At 42.3% G+C, this 23,951-nt stretch overlaps 3 protein-coding genes across 3 annotated transcripts in view; 1 reads left to right on the forward strand and 2 right to left on the reverse strand.

Moving 5' to 3' along the window:
* MARCHF8 (membrane associated ring-CH-type finger 8) overlaps positions 1 to 5,735 on the reverse strand; it is a 212,746-nt gene extending 207,011 nt beyond the window's left edge. Inside the window, exon 1 of the mRNA XM_073018953.1 lies at positions 5,642 to 5,735. The gene's annotated coding sequence lies outside the window, so the exon portion shown is untranslated. The remainder of the gene's footprint in view (positions 1 to 5,641) is intronic.
* The window catches only part of ZFAND4 (zinc finger AN1-type containing 4), a 57,981-nt gene extending 40,225 nt beyond the window's left edge, over positions 1 to 17,756 (reverse strand). Inside the window, exons 1-2 of the mRNA XM_007962521.3 lie at positions 17,244 to 17,756; positions 5,642 to 5,942 (exon numbers count right to left, since the gene is read on the reverse strand). Of these exons, the coding sequence (XP_007960712.3) occupies positions 5,642 to 5,825 (184 nt within the window). The 5' untranslated portion in view covers positions 5,826 to 5,942; positions 17,244 to 17,756. The remainder of the gene's footprint in view (positions 1 to 5,641; positions 5,943 to 17,243) is intronic.
* Positions 17,757 to 17,791: 35 nt separating this feature from the next.
* The window catches only part of LOC103215806 (arf-GAP with GTPase, ANK repeat and PH domain-containing protein 11-like), a 29,027-nt gene continuing 22,867 nt past the window's right edge, over positions 17,792 to 23,951 (forward strand). The window contains 1 exon segment of the mRNA XM_073018955.1: positions 17,792 to 23,820. Within this exon segment, the coding sequence (XP_072875056.1) occupies positions 23,514 to 23,820 (307 nt within the window). The 5' untranslated portion in view covers positions 17,792 to 23,513.

The following is a 23,951-nucleotide window of genomic DNA, read 5'->3' on the forward strand; positions in this document are numbered from 1 at the left end:
ATGACTTTATTTGTAATCACTAAAAACCATCCAGATGTCCCTTAACTTGGGAATGAATAACTATGGTACTTCCTTATAACAGAACATTACTCGGCCATAAACAGAAAGAACTACTGATACATGTAACAATATGATAAGTCTCAAATGTATTATGCATAAATGAAAAACAACCAGACTTAAGAGACTATAAAGTATATGATTTCATTTATATAAAATTCTAAAAAAGGCAAAATTACAGGAACAGAAACAGATCAGTGAGTATGACAGGGGCTTGGAATAGAGGAAGGGATTGACCACAAAAGGTACAGAATTCTGATGGGTGATGGAACTGTTCTATATCTTCATTGTGGTGGTGACTGTATGATAGTAAATGTCTGCCAACACCAACAGAACGATATACTTGTTATGGGTTGAACTGTGTCCCTTCAAAATTTTTATGTTGAAGTCTAAGCCCCTTATACCTCAGAATGTGACCTTAATTTGAAGATAGTATCTTGACATACGTATTCAAGTTAAAGTGAGGTAACTAGGGAGGGCCCTAATCCAGTGTGACTGGTATCCACATAAAAACGAGAAATTTGGAGGCAGATACACACAGATACAAGGAGATTATCATGTAAGAAGACCAGGGTGATGCCTTGAATAAGCCAATGAACTAGAAAGATTGAAAGCAAATCCCTAGGAGCTGGGTGAGAGGCATGTGACAGATTCTACAGCCCTCAGAAGGACCTGACACTCACCAGCTGAATTTCGTATTTTCAGCCTCCAAAACTGTGTAACTTTCTGTTGTTTAAGTCACCCAGTTTGTGATACTTTTCTATGACAGCCCTAGCAAACTAATACAATATGTAAATTTTATGATATGTAAATTATATCTTCCTAAAAAATGGTTTGTTAGAATTTGGAGACAAATGAAAACATGCTCAGTATTATTAGTTAGCAAATTAACAATGTGTATAAACTACAAAAAATGATCAAAGTTATCTAATCGTATATATTGCTGTGATTACAAAGCTCTTAAGTAACTATTACAATTTTTTAAACAAAAAAATATTTTTAGCAAAACAAGTACTTGGAATTTAATAACACTGACATTCAACTTACCAAAAACTTATAGGATATAGCTAACACAGTTATTGGAATTTTAAAATAAATGGTTATGTTTTTAAGAAGTTGAGACTCCTAGTTTCAGCTCTGATACGTGGAGAACTTCTAATTCACCACTCCTTACAAGAAAAAAAGCTGAACAAACTGAAAACCAACAACTTTTCCTGGTGCCATCAGAGAAATTAGGTAGTAAGGTAAACTACCATAACAAAATCCGTTGAGATACGCAAACCCAGAGAGCCAGAGTCAAGATCCGTTTGCGTGAAGCAGAAGCCTCTAAAGTCATGAACTGGAAGGAACATTTACATGGTAATTTTGATGAATTCATAGAGGCTGAGTGTGGACCAGCATGAGACTGGGAAATTACTGAGCGCCAGCACACCAGGCCCGTCTAGCCTCCCTACCTCACTTGAACTACTAGAAGTTGAGGGAGAAGAGAAACTAAGACACACTTTGAAGGTCCCAGCCCAGAGGCACAGACCCACTGAAAGATTTAATCGTAAGATTACAGAATGTTCCCCCTCTTCCCAATATCTCACTACTACATTAACAAGGCTCCAGTATAACAACAGTGGATTACAACTGAAAGAATTGTAAGACACAAACTCTAAGGAGGAGTCTTCAGGGAAACTCAAAGGCATCAGGGGAGACAAAACAAGAAAATGAGAGGAATTTGAAGCCTCTAGCACTTGCAACTACAGCAAACATTAAACACAGCCCAATTTCTAGCCAGTTGAAGATAAAACATCACTCTAATGTCCTATTTACCTCAATTCCTATTACCTGATATATTATATCTGGTTTTCAACTAAAAATTACAAAGCATGCTAAAAGACATGAAAACACACAGTCTGAAAAGAGAAAACTAGCATCAGAAATAGACTCAGATATGGCAGAGATCTTGAAATTATCAGACAGGGAAATTAAAACAGCTAACATTAATATGCTAAGAAATCTAATGGAAAAGTATACAATATGAAATAACAGATTGATAATACAAGGAGAGATGGAAACTTTAAGAATAAAAAGTAGATGTTAAAAATAAAAACACTAACAGAAATAAAGAATGCCTTTGATTGGTCATCTGCAGACTGGATGTGGTGAGAAAAGAATTGGGAAGTTTGAAAAATGGCAACAGAAACTTCCTAGGAGAGGCACAGTGGTATGCACCTGTAGTCCCAACTGCTCAAAAGGCTGAGGCACAAGGATTATTTTGAGTCTAGGAGTTTGAGTCCAGCCTGGCCAACATAGTGAAATCCCATCTCAAAATAAATAAATAAAAGAAACAAAGAAAAGAAAAGAAACTTGGCAAAACAGACTGTTAAGAGAAAAAAGAAGACACAACAACAACATCTATTAACTGTGGGACAATTTCAAAAGTTATAGCAATTTCAAAAGGTGCTACTAGAATATCAGAAGAAAAAATGAGACAGAAGAAATACTTAAATAATGGCCCGATTTTCCAAAATTAATGAAACATACCAAACCGCAGATCCAAGAAGCTCAGAGAATACCAAACACAATAACTACCAAAAAATCTACACCTTCAACATATTATATCAAACTGTAGAAAAGCAAAGACAAAGACAAAATCCTTAAATCAGGCAGAAAAGGGAAAAAAGCACCTGACCTAAAGAGAAGCAAAGATAATTACTACAGGCGAGTTATCATCAGAAATCATGCAAATAAGAAAAGAGTGGAGTGAAATATTTAGTGTTTAAAGAAAAAAAACACCAACTTAGAATTCTATACCCTGAAATACTATCCTTCAGAAATGAAGGAGAAATACTTTTTCAGACAAACAAGAAACGTTAAAATCTGGGTTTTTTTGCAAGAAACCTTAAAAGACATTATTCACAGAAAAAATGATGTAGGTTAGAAACTGAGATCTACATAAAGAAAGCAAGAGGGCTGAGCATGGTGGAATTTGTTGCCAGTGGACCCATATTGCAAGAAATGTTAAAAGACGTTATTAACAGAAAACAGGATGTAGGTCAGAAACTCAGATCTACATAAACAAAGGAAGAGGGATGGGCATGGTGGCTCACTTCTGTAATCCCAGCTTTTTGGAAGGCTGAGGCAGGAGGATCGCTCTGCTAAGCACTTCACCTTTAACTCATTTAATCCTGAGAACAACCCTGTGAGACAAATACTATTATTCTTCCATTTTAGACTGAGACATCTAAGATAAAGAGAGGTTAAGTAATTTGGGCAGCCAGTAATCTGAAGCCAGGCAGCAAGGCTTCGGCACTCCAGTCCCCTTTTTCGAGGCCCATTGCAAGTCCCTGGGCAGGCCCTGCTCCTCCCTTGCTGCAGCCTCCTTGTTCCTAATGCAGCACACTCCTTCAGCCCTTTCTCCACTAGCCCCTCCATCCTCCCCACTCTCCCCACCAGGCTCTAGTTCTCAACTCACCAAAAACTTCCCCTAAAGGAAAAGCAGTCTGGCAGAATAATCATTTTCCCAGCAGGATAAACCCAAGCAGCCTCACCTCTGCCCTCCGTATTCCATATCCCTCTAACTTGGAGAGTCTGACTCACACCGTGTGACCCCCAATGTCTTCCAGGGTATAAAGATCACCCAGAAAGGGCTTAAAATGTATTTTTCGGCTGGGTGCGGTGGCTCATGCCTGTAATCCCAACACTTTGCGAGGCCAAGGCAGGTGGATCACCTGAGGTCAGGAGTTCGAGACCAGCCTGGTCAATATGGTGAAACCCCATTTCTACTAAAAGTACAAAATTAGTTGGGCGTGGTGGCACATGCCTGTAATCCCAGCTATTCGGGAGGCTGAGGCAGGAGAATCATTTGAACCCAGGAGGCAGAGGTTGTGGTGAGTAGAGATTGTGCCATTGCACTCCAGTCTGGGCAACAAGAGCAAAACTCCGTCTCAGAGAAAAAAAAAAAAAAAAAAGAAGACTATGTTCTCTCTCTGCCATGTGAAGATGCAGTGAAAATGCAGTGGGCAAGCCTAGAGGAGAGCCCCCACCAGAACCTGCCCAAGCTGGTACCCTGATATTCAGCCTTCAGACAGAAATAAATTTCTGCTGTTTAAGCCACCCACCAGTCTGTGGTATTTTGTTATGACGGCTCCAGGAGACTAAGACAGTAGGGTATTTTACATATTACCTTATTTAATTTCCTAATATCTGTATTTGTTCATAAACATTTAAACTTAGATTCAATTGTCTAATAACCACAAAGCCACTGCTTTTGTCCCCACAATGTCTCCTCCTACAGAGGACAAGGAATCTATAACTTGGCTCTGGTTCTGACTCGTGGAAACTAAATATTTCCCCTTGGATGAGTTATTAATCTCCTCTAAACCCAAGTTGACTCTTCTGACATAAAAAGATTGAAACAGAACTCTCTCTAAAGTGCTTTTGCTGCATAGAGATTATTTAAAATTCATGAATGAGATAAAAAATACGGAGATAATATAAAACACAAGAGGATTTCATCTTCATGCTCCAAAAAAGGGATCCTCTAAACTATGATATAAATTGCAAAGCAGAACAAAATCAAAATAGACTATTATGACTCTAGACCTCACCAAATCATTTAGGGCAGACAAAAGCTTCAAGAGCCATTACTGAATGTGCTGATGTGGTCACTGGACTCGGCCAGCCACTTACTTCAGCAGGATGTCTCCTGGGGCTAGAGAAATAGCAAATATTCAGGAGCTCATGTATCAGAATCCTTGACCTCACAAAAATGAAAAATTCTAACCCTCCTCATCCTTCTATAATTCTGAACTTAAACCAGCTGGAGGGCAACCCTAGTCACTACCTTTATATTACAAGCAAGTTCCAGCTGGTTTCATCAACAAAGATCCATTTACTGTTATATGGAACAATTTAATTTTCTACTCAAAACTGGATTTTTAACAACTACAAATGGCAAACATTACTTATTGCAGAAATCTGCAAAATGAAAAGAAAAAGACTAATTTTAATTTTTAATTTTTAAAAAGTGCACTTTTAGGCACTTTTTGCAAATATACAAACCACAAAAGAGACGTTACACATTATTCAGCGCCCCTGCTATGCTAAGGGAACTTTGAATGTATGTAAATGTAAGCCAAAAACTCTTTTCGGAAAACCTCCACATTGAAAAAAAAGCGGGGGGGGGGTGGTTGCAAAGCAGTGCAAAAAGGGAAATAAGATCCCTAGAAGGGAATATAATTACTATTTCCCATTAAAAGTAAAATATAAAGTAACATTAAAAGTAACTATAAAATAGTTAAGGCAGAATTTGCATGTCACCATAACCTGCTGAAAGTTACTCTAAAATACTATTTCACACCACAGCATGATGCCAGGGATTTGCTTCCAAAGAATCTGGTGAACACAGCAACGGGTACAAAATAGTTCATAAACTGATAAATGTTGGAGAGAGGGAGTAGAAGGGGGTTCAGTATCTTATTCTTTCTAACATCATATATGTTTGAAATTGTCTCCATTAAAATACTTTAAAAATTACTAGATATTATTGAACAAATTTAATTTTCATATCCTAAAAACAAAGAAAGATGAGTACCTTCCAATCTTCGAATTTTTGCTTTCACAGAAATAATAGTTTCAAAAGGTGAAACTCTCAGCTCAAAACATGTTCCAGTTAATGTTTCAATGAAGAGCTCCATGGTATCATAGAAATGAAGTCTGTAGTAATATGGTCCCATGTTATCATCATTGAAGAATGGAGGTTCTTTTCTGTTATCCATTACTTTGACTTTTCTAGTTCTTCTAAAATATGTCGTAGGCAACTGTATTCCAGTTCTAGCCAAATCAGGTTTGAAGACTGGTAATATATATTGTTGTTCATGTTTTGAGTTTTGTACCTAAAAAAACAAGAATTTTTTTAATAAGTCTATCTGAAAGTCGTATTTGTCCACAAAGATTTTTCATGTACCTGTGGTCCATATCAATCTTCCAGACAGCCCCAGAATTCACTTTAGTGCTTTTAACTATATCTAATCCTGAACTTTTCACATTTGTCTCTGAAATCACTCTCCCATCTAGACCATAAGATTATTAAGAATAGGTGTATTTTTTATATTATAATGTATCATACGAGAGCTCAGCACAGTTACTTATATATATAGTACATGCTCAACAAATACTTTCGTCGTTAAATGACACATAAACCAAACTCAACAAACACATCAATACATTATTGCAAGGCTTTGAAAAATTTATTCATATCCTTTTCTAAAACATATAAATTATGTCTTCTATACCATACAAAGCATAACTTTACAACCATTGTACATTTGACTTTTTTTTTTTTTTTGACAGAGTCTTGTTCTGTCACCAGGTTGGAGTGCAGTGGCACAATCTTGGCTCACTGCACCCTCCGCCTCCCGGGTTCAAGCAATTCTCCTGCCTCAGCCTCCCAAGTAGCTGGAATTACAGGCACCCACCACTATGCCCAGAAGATTTTTGTATTTTTAGTAGAAACAAGGTTTCACCATGTTGGCCAGAATGGTCTCGATCTCGTGACCTCGTGATCCACCTACCTCGGCCTCCCAAAGTGCTGGGATTACAGACGTGAGCCACCGTGCCCAGCCATTTGACATATATATGTGTGTGTGTATGTGCGTGCGCGCATGCGTATATATATATTTACATATATATATTTTTATATATATACATATATATTTTTTTCTCTTTATTTTATTTTATTTTTTTGAGGCAGGGTCTTGCTCTGTTGCCCTGAGCTGGAATGCAGCGGCAATGATTACAGCTCACTGCAACCTCAACCTCCTGGGCTCAAGCGATCCTCCCACCCAGCCTCCAAAGCAGCTGGGACTACAGGCATGCACCATCATACCTGGCTAATTTTTATATTTGTTGTAGAGACAGGGTATCTCTATGTTGCACAGGCTGGTCTCAAACTCCTGGGCTCAAGCAATCCTCCTGCTTTGGCCTCCCAAAGTGCTGGGATTACAGGCATGAGCCACCATGCCTACTCCTGTTGTATATTTGAATCATACTGGATAACAGGAATGCCAACCATCATAATAGGTTGCTTAAAAATAGTACTCACTAGGCCGGGTGCTGTGGCTCACGCTTGTAATCCCAGCACTTTGGGAAGCCGAGACGGGAGGATCACGAGGTCAGGAGATTGAGACCATCCTGGCTAACACAGTGAGACCCCATCTCTACTAAAAATACAAAAAAAATTAGCCGGGTGTGGCGGCACGCACCTGTAGTCCCAGCTACTCGGGAGAGGCAGGAGAATGCCATGAACCTGGGAGGCAGAGCTTGCAGTGAGCCAAGATCATGCCACAGCACCCCAGCCTGGGCGACAGAGCAAGACTCCGTCTCAAAAAAATAAAGTAGTACTCACTAAATCATCAACGGATTCCAGAGGATATTACAGCATTAAGATGACATTAAAATTGGTAATAAATATTAGACAATCTCTGCTCACATACATACAATGGCTAATGAGTATGAGTGGTAAGCCCAACAAATAGAAGTAGTAAACTAAATGACAAGTATAGAACTAGGAGCACAAGAATGATCAAATTGCTATTGCTATTAATTGTGAAAATTCTATACAGGAGGACCTTGAAATTAAACTAGGACAAATGATACACATCTTTCTGGTGAGAAGAGTAAGGTTTTTAAAAATAGCTTTATTGAGAGCCAGGCGCAGTGGCTCACATCTGTAATCCCAGCACTTTGGAAGGTGGGCGGATCACCTGAGGTCAGGAGTTCGAGACCAGCCTGGCCAAAATGGCGAAATCCCGTCGCTACCAAAAAAATACAAAAATTAGCCAGGTATGGTGGTGCATGCCTGTAGTCCCAGCTACTCGGGAAGCTGAGGCAGGAGAACCGCTTGAGTCCAGAAGGCAGAGGTTGCAGTGAGCTGAGATTGCGCCACTGCACTCCAACCTGAGCAATGGAGCAAGACTCCATCTTAAAAAAAAAAAAAAAAAAAAAAAAAAAAAGAAGCTTTATTGAAATGTAATTCACATGCCATAAAAGTCACTCGTTTAAAGTCTAAAATTCAATGGTTTTTATTATATACACAGAGTTGTGCAACCATCACCACATTTGCTTTAAAAAATGTTCATCACCTCTAAAAGGAACCCATACCCTGTAACCATCACTCCCAAATTCCCCCAGTCCCCCACTCAACCCTACGCAACCACTAATCTACTTTCTATCTCCAAATTGGTCTATTCTGGACATTTCACATAAATAGAATCACATATGACTTTTTGTGACTGGTTTCTTTCACTTAGCATAATGTTTTCAAAGTTCATCATGTTCTAAGATATATCAGTACTTCACTCCTTTTTATTATTGAATAATAGTCCCTTGTAGCAATACATCTCATGTTGTTTATCCATCCATCAGTTGATGAGCATTTGAGTTGTTTTCAATTTGGGGCTGTTACATATAATGCTAAGATGAACATTCAACTGCAAGTTTTTGTGTAAACATATGTTTTCCTTTCTCTTTGAAGTAGCTTTGCTGGGTTATGTGGTAACTCTTATGTTATTAGCACTTTGTGGAACTACCAAACTGTTTTCTAAATGGTATGGATCATTTTAGAGTCCCACCAACAATGAATGAGGGTGCCAATTTCCCCACACCCTTGCCAATACTTCTTTCTTTTTGATTAAAGCTATCCTAGTGGGTGTGAAGTAGTATCTCGCTGTGGCTGTGATTTCCATTTCTTTAAAAACTAATTATATTGTACATCTTTTTTATGTGATTATTGGCCATTTGCATACACTCTTTGGAGAAATGCCTATTCATATATTTTGTCTATTTTTAATTGGATTTTTTATTGAGTTGTATGATATTGTATTGATATGTATGTATATTACATATTCTAGATAAAAACACTTAACAGATACATGAATGGTAAATATTTTCTCTCATTTTGTGGGTTGTCTTTTGATAGTATCTTTCGAAACACAAAAGTTTTTAATTTTGTTAAAGTCTAATTTGGCTTATTTTTCTTTTATCATACTTAAAAAGCTTGGCCTAACCCAAGGTAATAAAGATTGACTTATGTATTTTTCTAAAAATTGTATAGTTTTAGCTCTTATATTTAGGTCTATTGTCTAATTTCAATTTAGTTTTGTGTATGGTGTGAGGTAGGGTCTAACTTTATTCTTTTGTATGTGGATAACCAGTTGTTCCAGTATTATGTGTCAGAATAACCATTTGTTCCCAATTGAATTCTCTTGGTTCCTTGTTAAAAACCAATTTATTGTCAATGTGAAGCTTTATTTCCAGACTCTTTATTCTGTTGATCTACCTATGCCAGTACCACTGTATCTTAATTACTGTAACTTTGTAGTAAGTTCTGAAATCAGGAAGTGTGAAGCCTCCAATTTGTTCTTCTCTTTTTAGATTGTTGGCTATTCTGGGCTCCTTGAATTGCCATATGAATTTTAGGTATGCCCATTTTGCAAAAATGTCAGCTGGGATTTTGACAGCGATTGTATCAAGTCTATAGATTTGGAGAGTATTGCAATCTTAATACTAAGCTGCATTGCTTATATATGACTTTGTATGGAGCTCTCTAACAATCCTCTTTCTTTCACTCATTTAAGCAACTGCTTTTATAATTTTGGATAACATGAATTCTTAAAAACATACTTACGCTATATCAAATAAGAGTATACTATAGAGCTGCCAGTGTGTGTATCCCCGAAGTCAAAAGTACTCCTAACTACATAGTGGCAGCTCTAGCAACAAAAGTCAGGTGTCAGGACTGCAAAATGAACATGACAGAAATAAAGACATGAGTGACTATGCCTGCCCAAGGAATCTGGAGTGCTTCATTCACCACAGTGTTCTTCCATAGTGAGACCCTGAAAATAATAGGCTGGGGGAGGGTAGAAGGTAACAAACAGATTTGGAAGTTCTTCATCTATAATGAGAATGGATAATGTAACTATAAGCCAGAAGAAAAAGAACAACCCCGAATAGCATTAATTGTGCTGGAACTTCCACTGTAAGTCTGGGTCCAGTCAATGGGGTAATTTCCAATATTCCAAAAGAACCAAGGTTGATAACCAAAAGCAAAAATGCTTCCCTCTAAATAGTTATGCTTCTCCTCAGGAGTAGAAATCACTGTAGCAGAGGACAAAATGAGGCCATGAAATCTGGTTAAGCCAGACTGGATGCCTAGAGGGTAGCTAAGGAGCAAATGGAAGCTGAAGCAGGCCAAAGACTTAGCCAGTACTAAAAGCTGGGTCCATGAATGGCTTCTTGAAATGGTGTGTGGTCATGCTTGGCTGAGTATACTGTGAGACTCATGATCTTGGAAAATGAGGGGGCAATGAAGACTTCAAGATGGGATGGAAAAACAGCTAAAAAAAAACAGAAGGGGAACAGGAAACAAAGAAAACAGAAAAAAAAAAGCTGGCCACGGTGGCTCATGCCTGTAATCCCAGCAATTTAGGAGGCCAAGGTGGGAGAATCACTTGAGGCAAGAAGGTTGAGACCAGCCTGGGCAACATAGCGAGACCCTTGTTTCTACAAAATTAAAAAAAAAAAAAATTAGCTGGGTATGATGGCACACACCTGTAGTCTCAGCTATTCAGGAGGGTATGGTGGGAGAATCACTGGAGCCCTGGAGTTCCAAGCTGCAGCAAGCTATGATTATGCCACTGCACTCCAGCCTGGGCAACACAGACAGACACTGTCTCAAAAAAAAAAAAAAAAAATTGGGGGCAGGTAGAGAAAAAAGTACTTCCAGAACTTTTACAATTATATATCTAGCTATTAAGAGTAATGACACCAAAAAGATTTCTAAATCAATTCCTGGTTTGTTCCAAGATGGCCGAATAGAACAGCTCTGGTCTGCAGCTCCCAGTGTGATCAATGCAGAAAATGGGTGATTTCTGCATTTCCAACTGAAGTACCTAGTTCATCTTATTAGGACTGGTTGGACAGTGGGTGCAGCCCACAGAGGGCGAGCCAAAACAGGGTGGGGCATCACCTCACCTGGGAAGAGCAAGGGGTCAGGGGATTTCCCTTTCCTAGCCAAGAGAAGCTGTGACAGACGGTACCTGGAAAAACGCAACACTCCCGCTCAAATACTGTGGTTTTTCCAAAGTCTTAGCAACCAGTAGACCAGGAGATTACATCCCGCACCTGGCTCAGTGGGTCCCATGCCCATGGAGCCTTGCTCACTGCTAGCACAGCAGTCAGCGATTGACCTGCAAGGCAGCAGCCTGGCAGGGAGGGGGTGTCTGCCATTGCTGAGGCTTGAGTAGGTAAACAAAGCAGCTGGGAAGTTCGAACTGGGCAGAGCCCACCGCAGGGCTACAGTGCTTGCTGCCTCTATAGACTCCACCTCTGGGGATAGGGCATAGCTGAACAAAAGGCAGCAGAAACTTCTATAGACTTAAACATCCTGTCTGACAGCTCGAAGAAAGCAGTGGTTCTCCCATCACAGTGCCTGAGCTCTGAGAACGGACAGACTGCCGCCTCAAGTGGGTCCCTGACCACCATGTAGACTAACTGGAAGACACCTCCCAGTAGGGGCTGACTGACACCTCATACAGGCAGGTGCCTCTCTGGGACAAAGCTTCCAGAGGAAGGATCAGGCAGCAATATTTGCTGTTCTGCAATATTTGCAGTTCTGCAGCCTCCACTGGTAATACCCAGGCAAACAAGGTCTGGAGGGGACCTCCGACAAACTCCAACAGACCTGCAGGTAAGGGACCTAACTGTTAGAAGGAAAACTAACAAACAGAAAGGAATAGCATCAACATCAACAAAAAGGACATCCACACCAAAACCCCTTTTGTAGGTCACCAACATCAAAAACCAAAGGTAGATAAAACCACAAAGATGAGGAGAAACCAGAGCAGAAAACCTGAAAATTCTAAAAACCAGAGCACCTCTTCTCCTCCAAAGGATCGCAGCTCCTCGCCAGCAATGGCACAAAGGTTGATGGAGACTAACTTTGATGAGATGACAGAAGTAGGCTTCAGAAGGCCGTTAATAACAGACTTCTCCAAGCTAAAGGAGGATGTTCGAACCCATCACAAGGAAGCTAAAAACCTTGAAAAAAGATTAGACGAATGGCTAACTAGAATAAACAGTGTAGAGAAGATCTTAAATGACCTGATGGAGCTGAAAACCATGGCACAAGAACTATGTGACATATGCACAAGCTTCAATAGCCAATTCGATCAAGTGGAAGAAAGGGTATCAGTGATTGAAGATCAAATGAATGAAATAAAGGAAGAAGAGAAGTTTAGGGGAAAAAAGAGTAAAAAGAAATGAACAAAGCCTCCAACAAATATGGGATTATGTGAAAAGACCAAATCTACATTTGATTGGTATACCTAAAAGTGACGGGGAGAATGAAAATAAATTGGAAAACACTCTTCAGTATATTATCCAGGAGAACTTCCCCAAACTAGCAAGGCAGGCCATAATTCAAATTCAGGAAATAAAGAGAACACCACAAAGATACTCCTCAAGAAGAGCAACCCCCAGACACATAATTGTCAGATTCACCAAGACTGAAATGAAGGAAAAAATGTTAAGGGCAGTCATAGAGAAAGGTTGGGTTACCCACAAAGGGAAGCCCATCAGATTAACAGTGGATCTCTCAGCAGAAACTTCAAGCCAGAAGAGAGTGGGGGCCAATATTCAACATTCTTAAAGAAAAGATTTTTCAACTCAGAATTTCATATCCAGCCAAACTAAGCTTCATAAGTGAAGGAGAAATAAAATCATTTACAGACAAACAAATGCTGACAGATTTTGTCACCACCAGGCCTGCCTTACAAGAGACCCTGAAGGAAGCAGATGGAAAGGAACAACTGGTACCAGACACTGAAAAAACATGCCAAATGGTAAAGACCATTGATGCTATGAAGAAACTGCAACAATTAACGGGCAAAATAACCAGCTAATATCATAATGACAGGATCAAATTCACACATAACAATATTAACCTTACATGTAAATGGGCTAAATGCCCCAATTAAAAGACACAGACTGGCAAATTGGATAAAGAGTCAAGACCCATCAGTGTGCTGTATTCGGGAGACCTATCTCACGTGCAAAGACACACACAGGCTCAAAATAAAGGGATGGAAGATGATCTACCAAGCAAATAGAAAGCAAAAAAGGCAGGGGTTGCAATCCTAGTCTCTGATAAAAACAGACTTTAAACCAACAAAGATCAAAAGAGGCAAAGAAGGCCATTGCATAATGGTAAAGGGATCAATTCAACAAGAAGAGCTAACTATCCTAACTATATATGCACCCAATACAGGAGCACCCAGATTCATAAAGCAAGTCCTTAGAGACCTACAAAGAGACTTAGACTCCTACATAATAATAATGGGAGATTTTAACACCCCACTGTTGGCATTAGACAGATCAATAAGACAGAAGGTTAACAAGGATATCCAGGACTTGAACTCAGCTCTGCACCAAGCAGACTTAATAGACATCTACAGAACTCTCCACCCCAAATCAACAGAATATACATTCTTCTCAGCACGACATGGCACTTATTCCAAAGCTGACCACATAGTTGGAAGTAAAGCACTCCTTAGCAAATGTAAAAGAACAGAAATTATAATAAACTGTCTCTCAGACCACAGTGCAATCAAATTAGAATCAGGATTAAGAAACTCACTCAAAACTGCACAACTGCATGGAAACTGAACAACCTGTTCCTGAATGACTACTGTGTAAATAACGAAACAAAGGCAGAAATAAAGATGTTCTTTGAAACCAATGAGAACAAAGACACAACACACCAGAATATGTGGGACACATTTAAAGCAATGTATACAGGGAAATTTATAGCACTAAATGCCCACAAGAGAAAGCAGGAAAAATCTAAAATCGACACCCTAACATCAGAATTAAAAGAACTAGAGAAGCAAGAGCAAACACATTCAAAAGCTAGCAAGAGGCAAGAAATAAATAAGATCAGAGCAGAACTGAAGGATACAGAGACACAAAAAACCTTCAAAAAATCAATGAATCCAGGAGCTGGTTTTTTGAAAAGATCAACAAAATTGACAGACCACTAGCAAGACTAATAAGAAAAGAGAGAAGAATCAAATAGACTCAATAAAAAAAGATAAAGGGGGTATCACCACCAATCCCACAGAAATACAAACTACCATCAGAGACTACTATAAACACCTCCACACAAATAAACTAGAAAATCTAGAAGAAATAGATAAATTCCTGGACACATACACCCTCCCAAGACTAAACCAGGAGAAGTGGAATATTTTTTAGACCAATAACAGGTTCTAAAATTGAGGGCAATAACTAACAGCCTACCAACAAAAAAAGTCCAGGACCAGATGGATTCACAGCCAAATTCTACCAGAGGTACAAAGAGGAGCTGGTACCATTCCTTCTGAAACTATTTCAATCAACAGAAAAAGAGGGAATCCTCCCTAACTCATTTCATGCGGCCAGCATCATCCTGATACTAAAGCCTGGCAGAGACACAACAAAAAAAGAGAATTTTAGACCAATATCCCTGATGAACATCGATGCAAAAATCCTCAATAAAATACTGGCAAATCGAATCCAGCAGCACATCAAAAAGTTTATCCACTACGATCAAGTCGGCTTCATACCTGGGATGCAAGGTTGGTTCAACATATGCAAATCAGTAAACATAATCCATCACACAAACAGAACCAATGACAAAACCCACGATTATCTTAATAGATGCAGAAAAGACCTTCGACAAAATCCAACAGCCGTTCATACTAAAAACTCTTAATAAACTAGGTATTGATGGAACGTATCTCAAAATAGTAAGAGCTATTTATGACAAACCCACAGCTAAAATCATAGTGAATGGGCAAAAACTGGAAGCATTCCCTTTGAAAACCGGCACAAGACAGGGATGCCCTCTCTCACCACTCCTATTCAACACAGTGTTGGAAGTTCTGACCAGGGCAATCAAGCAAGAGAAAGAAATAAAGGGTATTCAATTAGGAAAAGAGGAAGTCAAATTGTCCCTGTTTGCAGATGACATGGTTGTATATTTAGAAAACCCCATCGTCTCAGCCCAAAATCTCCTTAAGCTGATAAGCAACTTCAGCAAAGTCTCAGGATACAAAATCAATGTGCAAAAATCACAACCAACTGATTTTTTTTTTTTTTCGGATTGAGTTTTGCTTTTGTTGCCCAGGCTGAAGTGCAATGTTGTGATCTTGGCTCACCACAACCTCGGCCTCCCAGGTTCAAGCGATTCTCTGGCCTCAGCCTCCCTAGTAGCTGGGATTATAGGCATGTGCCACCATGCCCGGCTAATTTTTTTGTATTTTTAGTAGAGATGGGGTTTCTCCATGTTGGTCAGGCTGGTCTCGAACTCCCAACTTCAGATGATCCGCCTGCCTTGGCCTCCCAAAATGCTGGGATTACAGGCATGAGCCACCGCACCCAGCCTACAACCATCTTTGACAAACCTGACAAAAACAAGAAACGGGAAAAGGATTCCCTATTTAATACATGGTGCTGGCAAAACTGGCTAGCCATATGTAGAAAGCTGAAACTGGATCCCTTCCTTACACCTTATACAAAAACTAATTCAAGATTTATTAAAGACTTAAATGTTAGACCTGAAACCCTAAAAACCCTAGAAGAAAACCTAGGCAATACCATTCAGGACATGGGCATGGGCAAGGACTTCATGACTAAAACACCAAAAGCAATGGCAACAAAAGCCAAAAGAGACAAATGGGATCTAATTAAACTAAAGAGCTTCTGCACAGCAAAAGGAACTACCATCGGAGTGAACAGGCAACCTACAGAATGGGAGAAAATTTTTGCAATCTATTCATCTGACAAAGGGCTAATAACCAGAATCTACAAAAAACTTAAATTTTCAAGAAAAAAACAAACAATCACATCAAAAAGCGGGCAAAGGACATGAACAGACACTTCTCAAAAGAAGACATTTATGCAGCCAACAGATACATGAAAAAATGCTCATCATACTGGCAATCAGAGAAATGCAAATTAAAGCCACAATGAGATACAATTTCACACCAGTTAGAATGGCGATCATTAAAAAGTCAGGAAACAACAGATGCTGGAGAGGATGTGGAGAAATAGGAACACTTTTACACTGTTGGTGGGACTGTAGATTAGTTCGACCATTGTGGAAGACAGTGTGGCGATTCCTCAAGGATCCAGAACTAGAAATATCATTTGACCCAGCCATCTCATTACTGGGTATATACCCAAAGGATTATAAATCATGCCACTATAAAGACACATGCACACGTATGTTTATTGCGGCACTATTCACAATAGCAAAGATTTGGAACCAACCCAAATGTCCATCAGTGATAGACTGGATTAAGAAAATGTGGCACATATACACCATGGAATACTATGCAGCCATAAAAAAAGGATGAATTCATGTCCTTTGCAGGGACATGAATGAAGCTGGAAACAATCATTCTCAGCAAACTATGACAAGGACAGAAAACCAAACACTGCATGTTCTCACTCAGAGGTGGGAACTGAACAACGAGAACACTTGGACACAGGGAGGGGAACATCACACACCGGCCTGTCTGGGGAGGTGGACTGTGGGAGGGACAGCATTAGGAGAAATACCCAATGTAAACGATGAGGTAATCGGTGCAGAAAACCAACATGGCACATGTATACCTATGTAACAAATCTGCACGCTGTGCACATGTACCCTAGAACTTATAAAAAAAAAAAAAAGAAAAGAAAAAATCAATTCCCAAAGCATTTCTCTCATCTCTTCTGAAAAAGTTCCAAAAACACAACTCCAAAGATGAAATGGAAGTTAACGGTAAACAGGCAATAGCGCTGAATACATAATTTCAGTAACTCAGAATTTGCTCCATCCTCTGCTCCAAAGCTTAGCTACAGAAGAGCAGTCACCTTTGAAACATTTTCCCAAACATAAAGATATCCAGAATATGAAGCTGCCATTCAAACTGTGACACAGATCTTCCTTTACTGATATGTGAAAACATCCCTAAAGTTCTAAATACGAAGTACAGAACCACATCAACCGCCTAATTTGTCTGTAGCCAAAGCTCAAGTAGGGAGTTTATCCGCAAGCGGAATTGGGAAATATTTCAGCCAGCATCTCCTCGCGCCATCCTGATACCTACACACTTGAGGCCACCGAGTCACCTGCGCAGCCGTTGCTCCTCCAAGACCAATCCGGGCTCCCCAGACCCACGGGCCTGAAGCTGGAGCACAGCAGACCGCGTGACAACAGCGACTCGGAGATCAGCACCCGTCGGGAAAGCCGGGTACCCGTTGAAGCTGGCGTCACGCCCCAAGGAACAAACGCCAGAGCGTGTGTCCTGGGCAAAGGCGACCCGCCGCTCCGGTCCCCGGGCAGCAGCTGCCGGCGTCAGGCCGCAAGGCGAGGGGCGGGGACGGGACGCTACCCGGCAGCCAGGCGCCGAGCGGCAACACCACTCCGGCCTTGCGCCATTCCGGCCCTACTACGGCCGGCGGCGGCAGCGCGGCTGGGCTCAGCGGCTCGCAGCCCGGGCGCCCCCCCTGCCGGCCGCTCGCTAGCTCAGCCTCACCCGCAGTCTTGTCCGCCGGCTCGCTCGCCCGCCCACAGGTCTACAGGGCCCAGCGACCCCACGAGCTACTCCACGTAAGGCACTGACCGACAACGCTCCGCGACCGCCGCGCCCCGCCCCTTTGTGACACTACCTACCAATCGCTGGACGGCGCTCTCGCTACCCTCCAATCAGCGCTGGCGGGGCGGGCCTGGACCCGGACGTGGGCCGTTGCAGGGGCGCCAGGGCGCTGGGGCCTTCTTGGCATTCCCTGGAGGTTGTGGGTTACAAGGCCCGGATGTTGCTCTTTTATTCCTAGCAACACCGCACCCCTGACTCTTGCCCACGCGGGCGTCTTGAGGGCGGCCGCACGGCCTGCTGGGAACGGCAGGGTGGCTGGAGTGCTCTCCGTCAGACCCACCGGGGATCCTCTTCCAGGCGCCTGATTTGCTGGGGATAGGCGATACAGGTAGATGCTGTCCAGTCGGTGGCCTCTTCAGAGCCAGGGGCACTCCTGGTGCGTTTGGGTCGGCCTGCCCTGAACAAATCCGCTTCGGGCTTCAATGTCCCCTAATGTTTCTGGCCTTAATTGCCTCATCTGGAAAATGGGGGCATTACCGTGCTTGGTTGAAGACAAGGGTGAAAACAGATAACTTTCTGTAGTCCTCGTACAATTTACTGAGGACTGTAGGCCAGGCAATGGAGTAGGCACCCTGGGCTCAAATCCCAGCTTTGGGTAAGCTCAGCCAGGCCTCCTGCTCCAGTTTCCAAGCTACTGAGCTGCGGCGTAAACAGTAACTGGCTTCAAGCCAACACCTGCCTTTCAGCCTAACATGGGAGCCCACTGCCTCGTTCTGCCTACCGATTTTCCAACTCCGTGAACCTCCTTCACTACGGGGGTTACTCAGCTGACAAAGAATGTCATCTCGCTCCCGGTGGGGGCTCACTCATCCTCGACTTCTGGCTCAGAGGAGTCGGTCTAATATGAAACTAAACACCTAAGCTGTGTCTCCTGTCCTCTCATTCTTCTGAGACCCTACCCACCAACTTATCTCCACAGTTCAACGAACTATTGAGCATACACTGGAGGAGTATGGTGAGGCACTAAGCTTTGATTCACCAGTCTCGCCGCTGGTTCCTTCTGAAACTCTACATATGCTTAATGCTAAATAGATTGGAGCCCTTTGAGGACAGTTATGATGCTAATAATCTTTGCCTTCCTGAGCCTAGAATAGGATGTGATGGAGACTTACTGAGTAAAAACCGTTCACACTGGAGAATTGACAGCATGGACCGTGGAGTCAGGCAGGTGTGTTTAAAGCCTTGGTTCTCAATACTGGAAGCTCCATTACCTGGCCAAGTCATTCATTCTTTACAACATCTTCATCATTATCATCTAGTTGACAAAGGTCTTTACATATTCTCTCCCCATCACAATCCTGCAAGGTTGGTATTTGAAACCCCTTGTCTACTAAGAAGTAAACAAAAGCTAATTAAAGTAGAACAATTTGCCTATAATCAAACAGCTCTATGTCGGAAAGCCAGATTTAAATGTAGGGCACAATACAAAAATCCAAACTCGTTCCATTATTCCACATCGCTTCCAGATTTTAGCTTCATCTGTAAAATTAGTGTTACTACATAACCTATCTGATAGACCGTGGAGACTGAATAAAACAGCATTAAAATTTGTTACCATAGGAACTTTTTTTTTTACATAACTTCTCTCTCCCTTTCAAGCCTCTCAAAATACCAGTTTGCGTATTTTCTAAACCTATTGTCTCCTGAATCCCCTGAAATCAATCCTACTGATTGATGAGTAGATTTAGTTGTTCCAAAAGAAAATCATCATATTTAACAAATGCTGACTCTGACCCACACTGGGTCCTAGAGCAAGAAACTATTTGCGCAAATAACCTAAGGACAGAAGGAAGATGCATAAAATGAATAGGGGAAAGGAGTGGGCAACTAGCAAGTGCCTTCATCTGTCATCATGTCACTCTCATAGCAGACTTGGGCAAATGGTTGACCTGTGGGAGCTGTAAAAAATCTTGACTCTGGATATGAGTAATTCCCCATCTGATCTTACAGTACCCAAGGAAGTAGTCAGTAGCTCCAGGATCACCGAGACCAACCTGGGCTGCCTACAAGATTGTGCCGTGGTGACAGGCTGAATAGTCAGCAGCAAGATGACAGAGCACCAAAAAGCACAGACTAGAATGGGATCAGCAATCCAGGTGGCTGGTGGCTACTGCCTTTGTCGATGCAGATAAAGAACGTTTTCATTCCCGCAGAGTTCAATGGGGCAGTGCTGCTCTAGAGGCTGACATTTCCATCCTCAGCACTTCCCCCTGCTATTAACCTACATTCATTCTGCTACTTCCACAAGGCAAGAATGGAACAGGATGCCTTAGAGCAATGGTTAGCAAACTGTTTATGTAAAGGGGCAGGGCCAGGCATGGTGGCTCATGCCTGTAATCCCAGCACTTTGGGAGGCCAAGGTGGGTGGATCACGAGGTCAGGAGTTCGAGACCAACCTGGCCAACATGGTGAAACCTCGTCTCTACTACAAATACAAAAATTAGCTGGGTGTGGTGGCAGGCACCTGTAATCCCAGCTACTTGGGAGGCTAAGGCAGGAGCATCGCTTGAAGCTGAGAAACAGAGGTTGCAGTGAGCTGAGATCATATGACTGCACTCCAGCCTAGGTGACAGAGCAAGACTCTATCTCAAAAAAATAAATAAAATAAAAGGGTCAGATAGAAAACATCTGAGGCTCTGTGAGCCATCCGGTCTCTGTCATAATTACTCAACTCTTACATTGGAGGTAGGGTGAAAGCAGCAATAGAAAGTAAGTAAATGAATGAGTATGGTTGTGTTCCAATAACACTTTATTAGCAAAATCCGACAGTGGGTTGGGGGGAGGGCATAGTTTGCCAAACTAAAATAAAAATTTATTAAAGATTTAAATGTGGCCAAGCATGGTGGCTCACGACTGTAATCCCAGCCCTTTGGGAAGCAGAGGTGGGTGGATCACAAGGTCAGGAGGTTGAGACCATCCTGGCCAACATGGTAAAACCCTGTCTCTACTAAAAATACAAAAATTAGCCAGGCGTGGTAGCACATGCCTGTAGTCCCAGCTACTAAGGAGGCTGAGGCAGGAGAATCGCTTGAACTCTGGAGGCGAAGGTTGCAGTAAGCCGAGATCGCACCACCTGCACTCCAGCCTGGGCAACAGAGCGAGACTCTTGTCTCGGAAAATAAAATAAAATAAACAAAATAACCTGAAATGAGAAAACTTTTCTTTTAGGTTTTTGTCTAGAAGTTTCTAGGTATGGATCTTGACACTAATTTACTGAATATGTCACAAAAGTGGAGACATGGAAAGCAAAACTAAACATGGGACTGTGTCAGATTGAAAACCTTCACAGCAAAGAAACCAATAAAGAAATTGAAAAGCTTTTTAACAAATATCCAAAATACCTAAAGAACTTGTATTAATAAATAGGAAATAAACCAAAACAAAACAGAAAAGCATCAAAAAGCTTAAAAATAAGCAAATTTTGCTGGGCGCGGTGGCTCAAGCCTGTAATCCCAGCACTTTGGGAGACCGAGGCAGATGGATCACCTGAGGTCGGGAGTTCAAGACCAGCCTGACCAACACAGAGAAACCCCGTCTCTACTAAAAATACAAAATTAGCCAGGCATGGCGACGCATGCCTGTAATCTGAGCTACTCGGGAGACTGAGGCAGAAGAATCTCTTGAGCCCAGGAGGTGGAGGTTATGGTGAGCAAAGATCATGCCATTGCACTCCAGCCTGAGCAACAAGGGCGAAACTCCGTATCAAAAAAAAAATGTGTTCAGCAAGGTTGAAGCATAAAAGGTTAATAGTCAGAATCATTTATCAATTGTAAATCTATACATCTGCAAGACACAATCTGAAAATGAAATCAGAAAAACAATTTCATTGGGCAACAAGAGCAAAACTTCGTCTCGAAAAAAAAAAATAATAATAATAATATACAATATCACTTCCCATCCAAGCTTGACTTCTACCTTTACTTTCTGATATGGTTTGGTCATGTCCCCACCCAAATCTCATCATGAATTGTAATCCCCATAATCCTCATGGGTTCAAGCGATTCTCCTGCCTCAGCCTATCAAGTAACTGGGATTACAGGCAAATGCCACCACACCTAGCTAATTTTTGTATTGTTAGTAGAGACGGGATGTCACTACGTTAGCTAGCTAGTCTCGAACTTCTGACTTTAATTGACCCACCTGCCCTGGCCTCCCAAAGTGCTAGGGTTACGGGTGTGAGCCACCATGCACAGCTGAGATCTCATGGTTTCATACATGTTTGACAGTTGCTCCTTCACATGCTCACACTCTCTGTGTGGCCGCCATGTAAGTCAGACCTGGTTCCCCTTCTGCCATGATTGTACGTTTCCTAAGGCCTCCCCAGCCATGCGAAACTGTGAGTCAATTAAACCTCTTTCCTTTATAAATTGCCCAGCCTCAGGTATTTCTTTATATCAATGTGAAAACAAACTAATACACTTTCTGATAACCATGCTTGAGGAATTGGGGAATTCAGACTACCTGGGATCAAATTGTGGCCCCACCCTTAGCAGTCATGTGACCTTGGGGAGGTTACTTACCTTCTCCATCTCCACTTCTTCTGTAAAATCTGTAAATGAGATTGTTTCTGAAGGTTAAATGAGCATAGCACAGTGGGGACACTGTCAGGCACACACTGCTTGCCAGATGTCAAGTATTCATCTTTATTGAATTAGAACCGTGGTAACCCACTTTATGGCTCTCGATTTTGTATGACAAAATCATGCTTAGTGCTTTGTTAGTAAAAGAAAGAAAATCTGAAAGTCCCTGCCGTGGAAGGAAGAAATAGTGGGGAGAAAAGGGAGTTGGTAAGTTTCAGCATTTCAGAGCATGGAGGGACAAGTTAGGTTTCTATTTTATGGAGAAGGAGGTGGAGGCACGATGGGTCCTAAGGTGTCATTCAAGACACGTAGCCATAACTCTTTATTGAGAATAGAGCTAGGGCCCCAGGGATTGCTGTGGTCAAGTCGTAGACAAAAACGACCACTCATTGGAAGACAGGAGAGGACTGTTTTGTTACAAAAACAGTCAGCAATTCAGGTGTATCTATATTCAGTCAGCAAGTAAAAGTTGTTCAACTTAGTTGCTAATGGCCCACTCTACTGAGGCTTTGTATAGAACTCAGAGAGGAAGATGGCTTCAAGTAACGAACCTGTGCTTTTCTTAGGACTAAAAAGCTCAGGAAGCTGGTGATGGATGAAAACCTTAGTCCACCTGGCACTGCAGGAGGGGCCAGGAGAGCAGCAGCATCATAAGCCACAGGGCGGGGCACCTCAGGCAGGGGCATTCTGAGCTGTTGGGGAGGGGTGGCAGCCAGGGTGGGGCACTGTGAGCTGTCGGGGAGGGCATTGTGATGTGTGGGGTGGGGCATTGTGTGCCACATGCCTGGGCTCCCACCTGGGCCAGTGGGCTTCAGTCTGTAGGTGACTACAGAAGGAGGAGGAGCTCCGTTTGTTCTCTCTTCAGGCAGTTGTGTCTCTCAGCGCTTTTTGGGTTCACAAGCAATTTAATAAGCTGGCTGGTCTTCACCCTCCCAGACAAGTCAACTCAGGGGAGGCGGCCAGGTGCGGGCCTTGGCCTGCAGCCCTAGCCAGGGCCCAGGACCGGGCTGTGAGGTGGGCAGGCGAGCAGTGGGCAAGACCATCTCTGCAAGTGCAGCATAGCCTCGGCCTAGGGCAGCGGGAGTGCGAGGCCAAAGCTGTGAGCAGAGGCACAGGTGGTGGCAGACAGTAGAGGCGTCCCATGGGGAACATACTGACCTGTTATGTGCGACCCAGGGTCAGCCCCGAGTTTGACCAGCAACAGTGGTCAGTGTGTCCCTCTGAGTCCAAGATCTATGAGGCAGGAGCTGGGGACAGGATGGCAGGAGCTGGGAACAGGATGGCAGGAGCTGGGGACAGGATGGCAGGAGCTGGGAACAAGATGGCAGGAGCTGGGGACGGGATGGCAGGGGCACCCATGGCTGCTGCTGTGCAGCCTGCTGAGGTAACTGTTGAAGTTGGTGAGGACCTCCACATGCACCACATCCATGACCGGGAGATGCCTGAAGGTAAGGAGGTGACGGATGCCATCTGCCTTGGGCTTGCCTCTGGCTACTGCTGTCCCCAAGGTCCCCTGGGAGGCATCGCCCACTTCGAGCTCCTTTCTGCCTGTAGCCAGCTTTCCCGGGGCTGGCCAGGA

Source organism: Chlorocebus sabaeus, chromosome 9 (genome assembly GCF_047675955.1).
Source record: "Chlorocebus sabaeus isolate Y175 chromosome 9, mChlSab1.0.hap1, whole genome shotgun sequence".
NCBI classification, from domain to species: domain Eukaryota; kingdom Metazoa; phylum Chordata; class Mammalia; order Primates; family Cercopithecidae; genus Chlorocebus; species Chlorocebus sabaeus.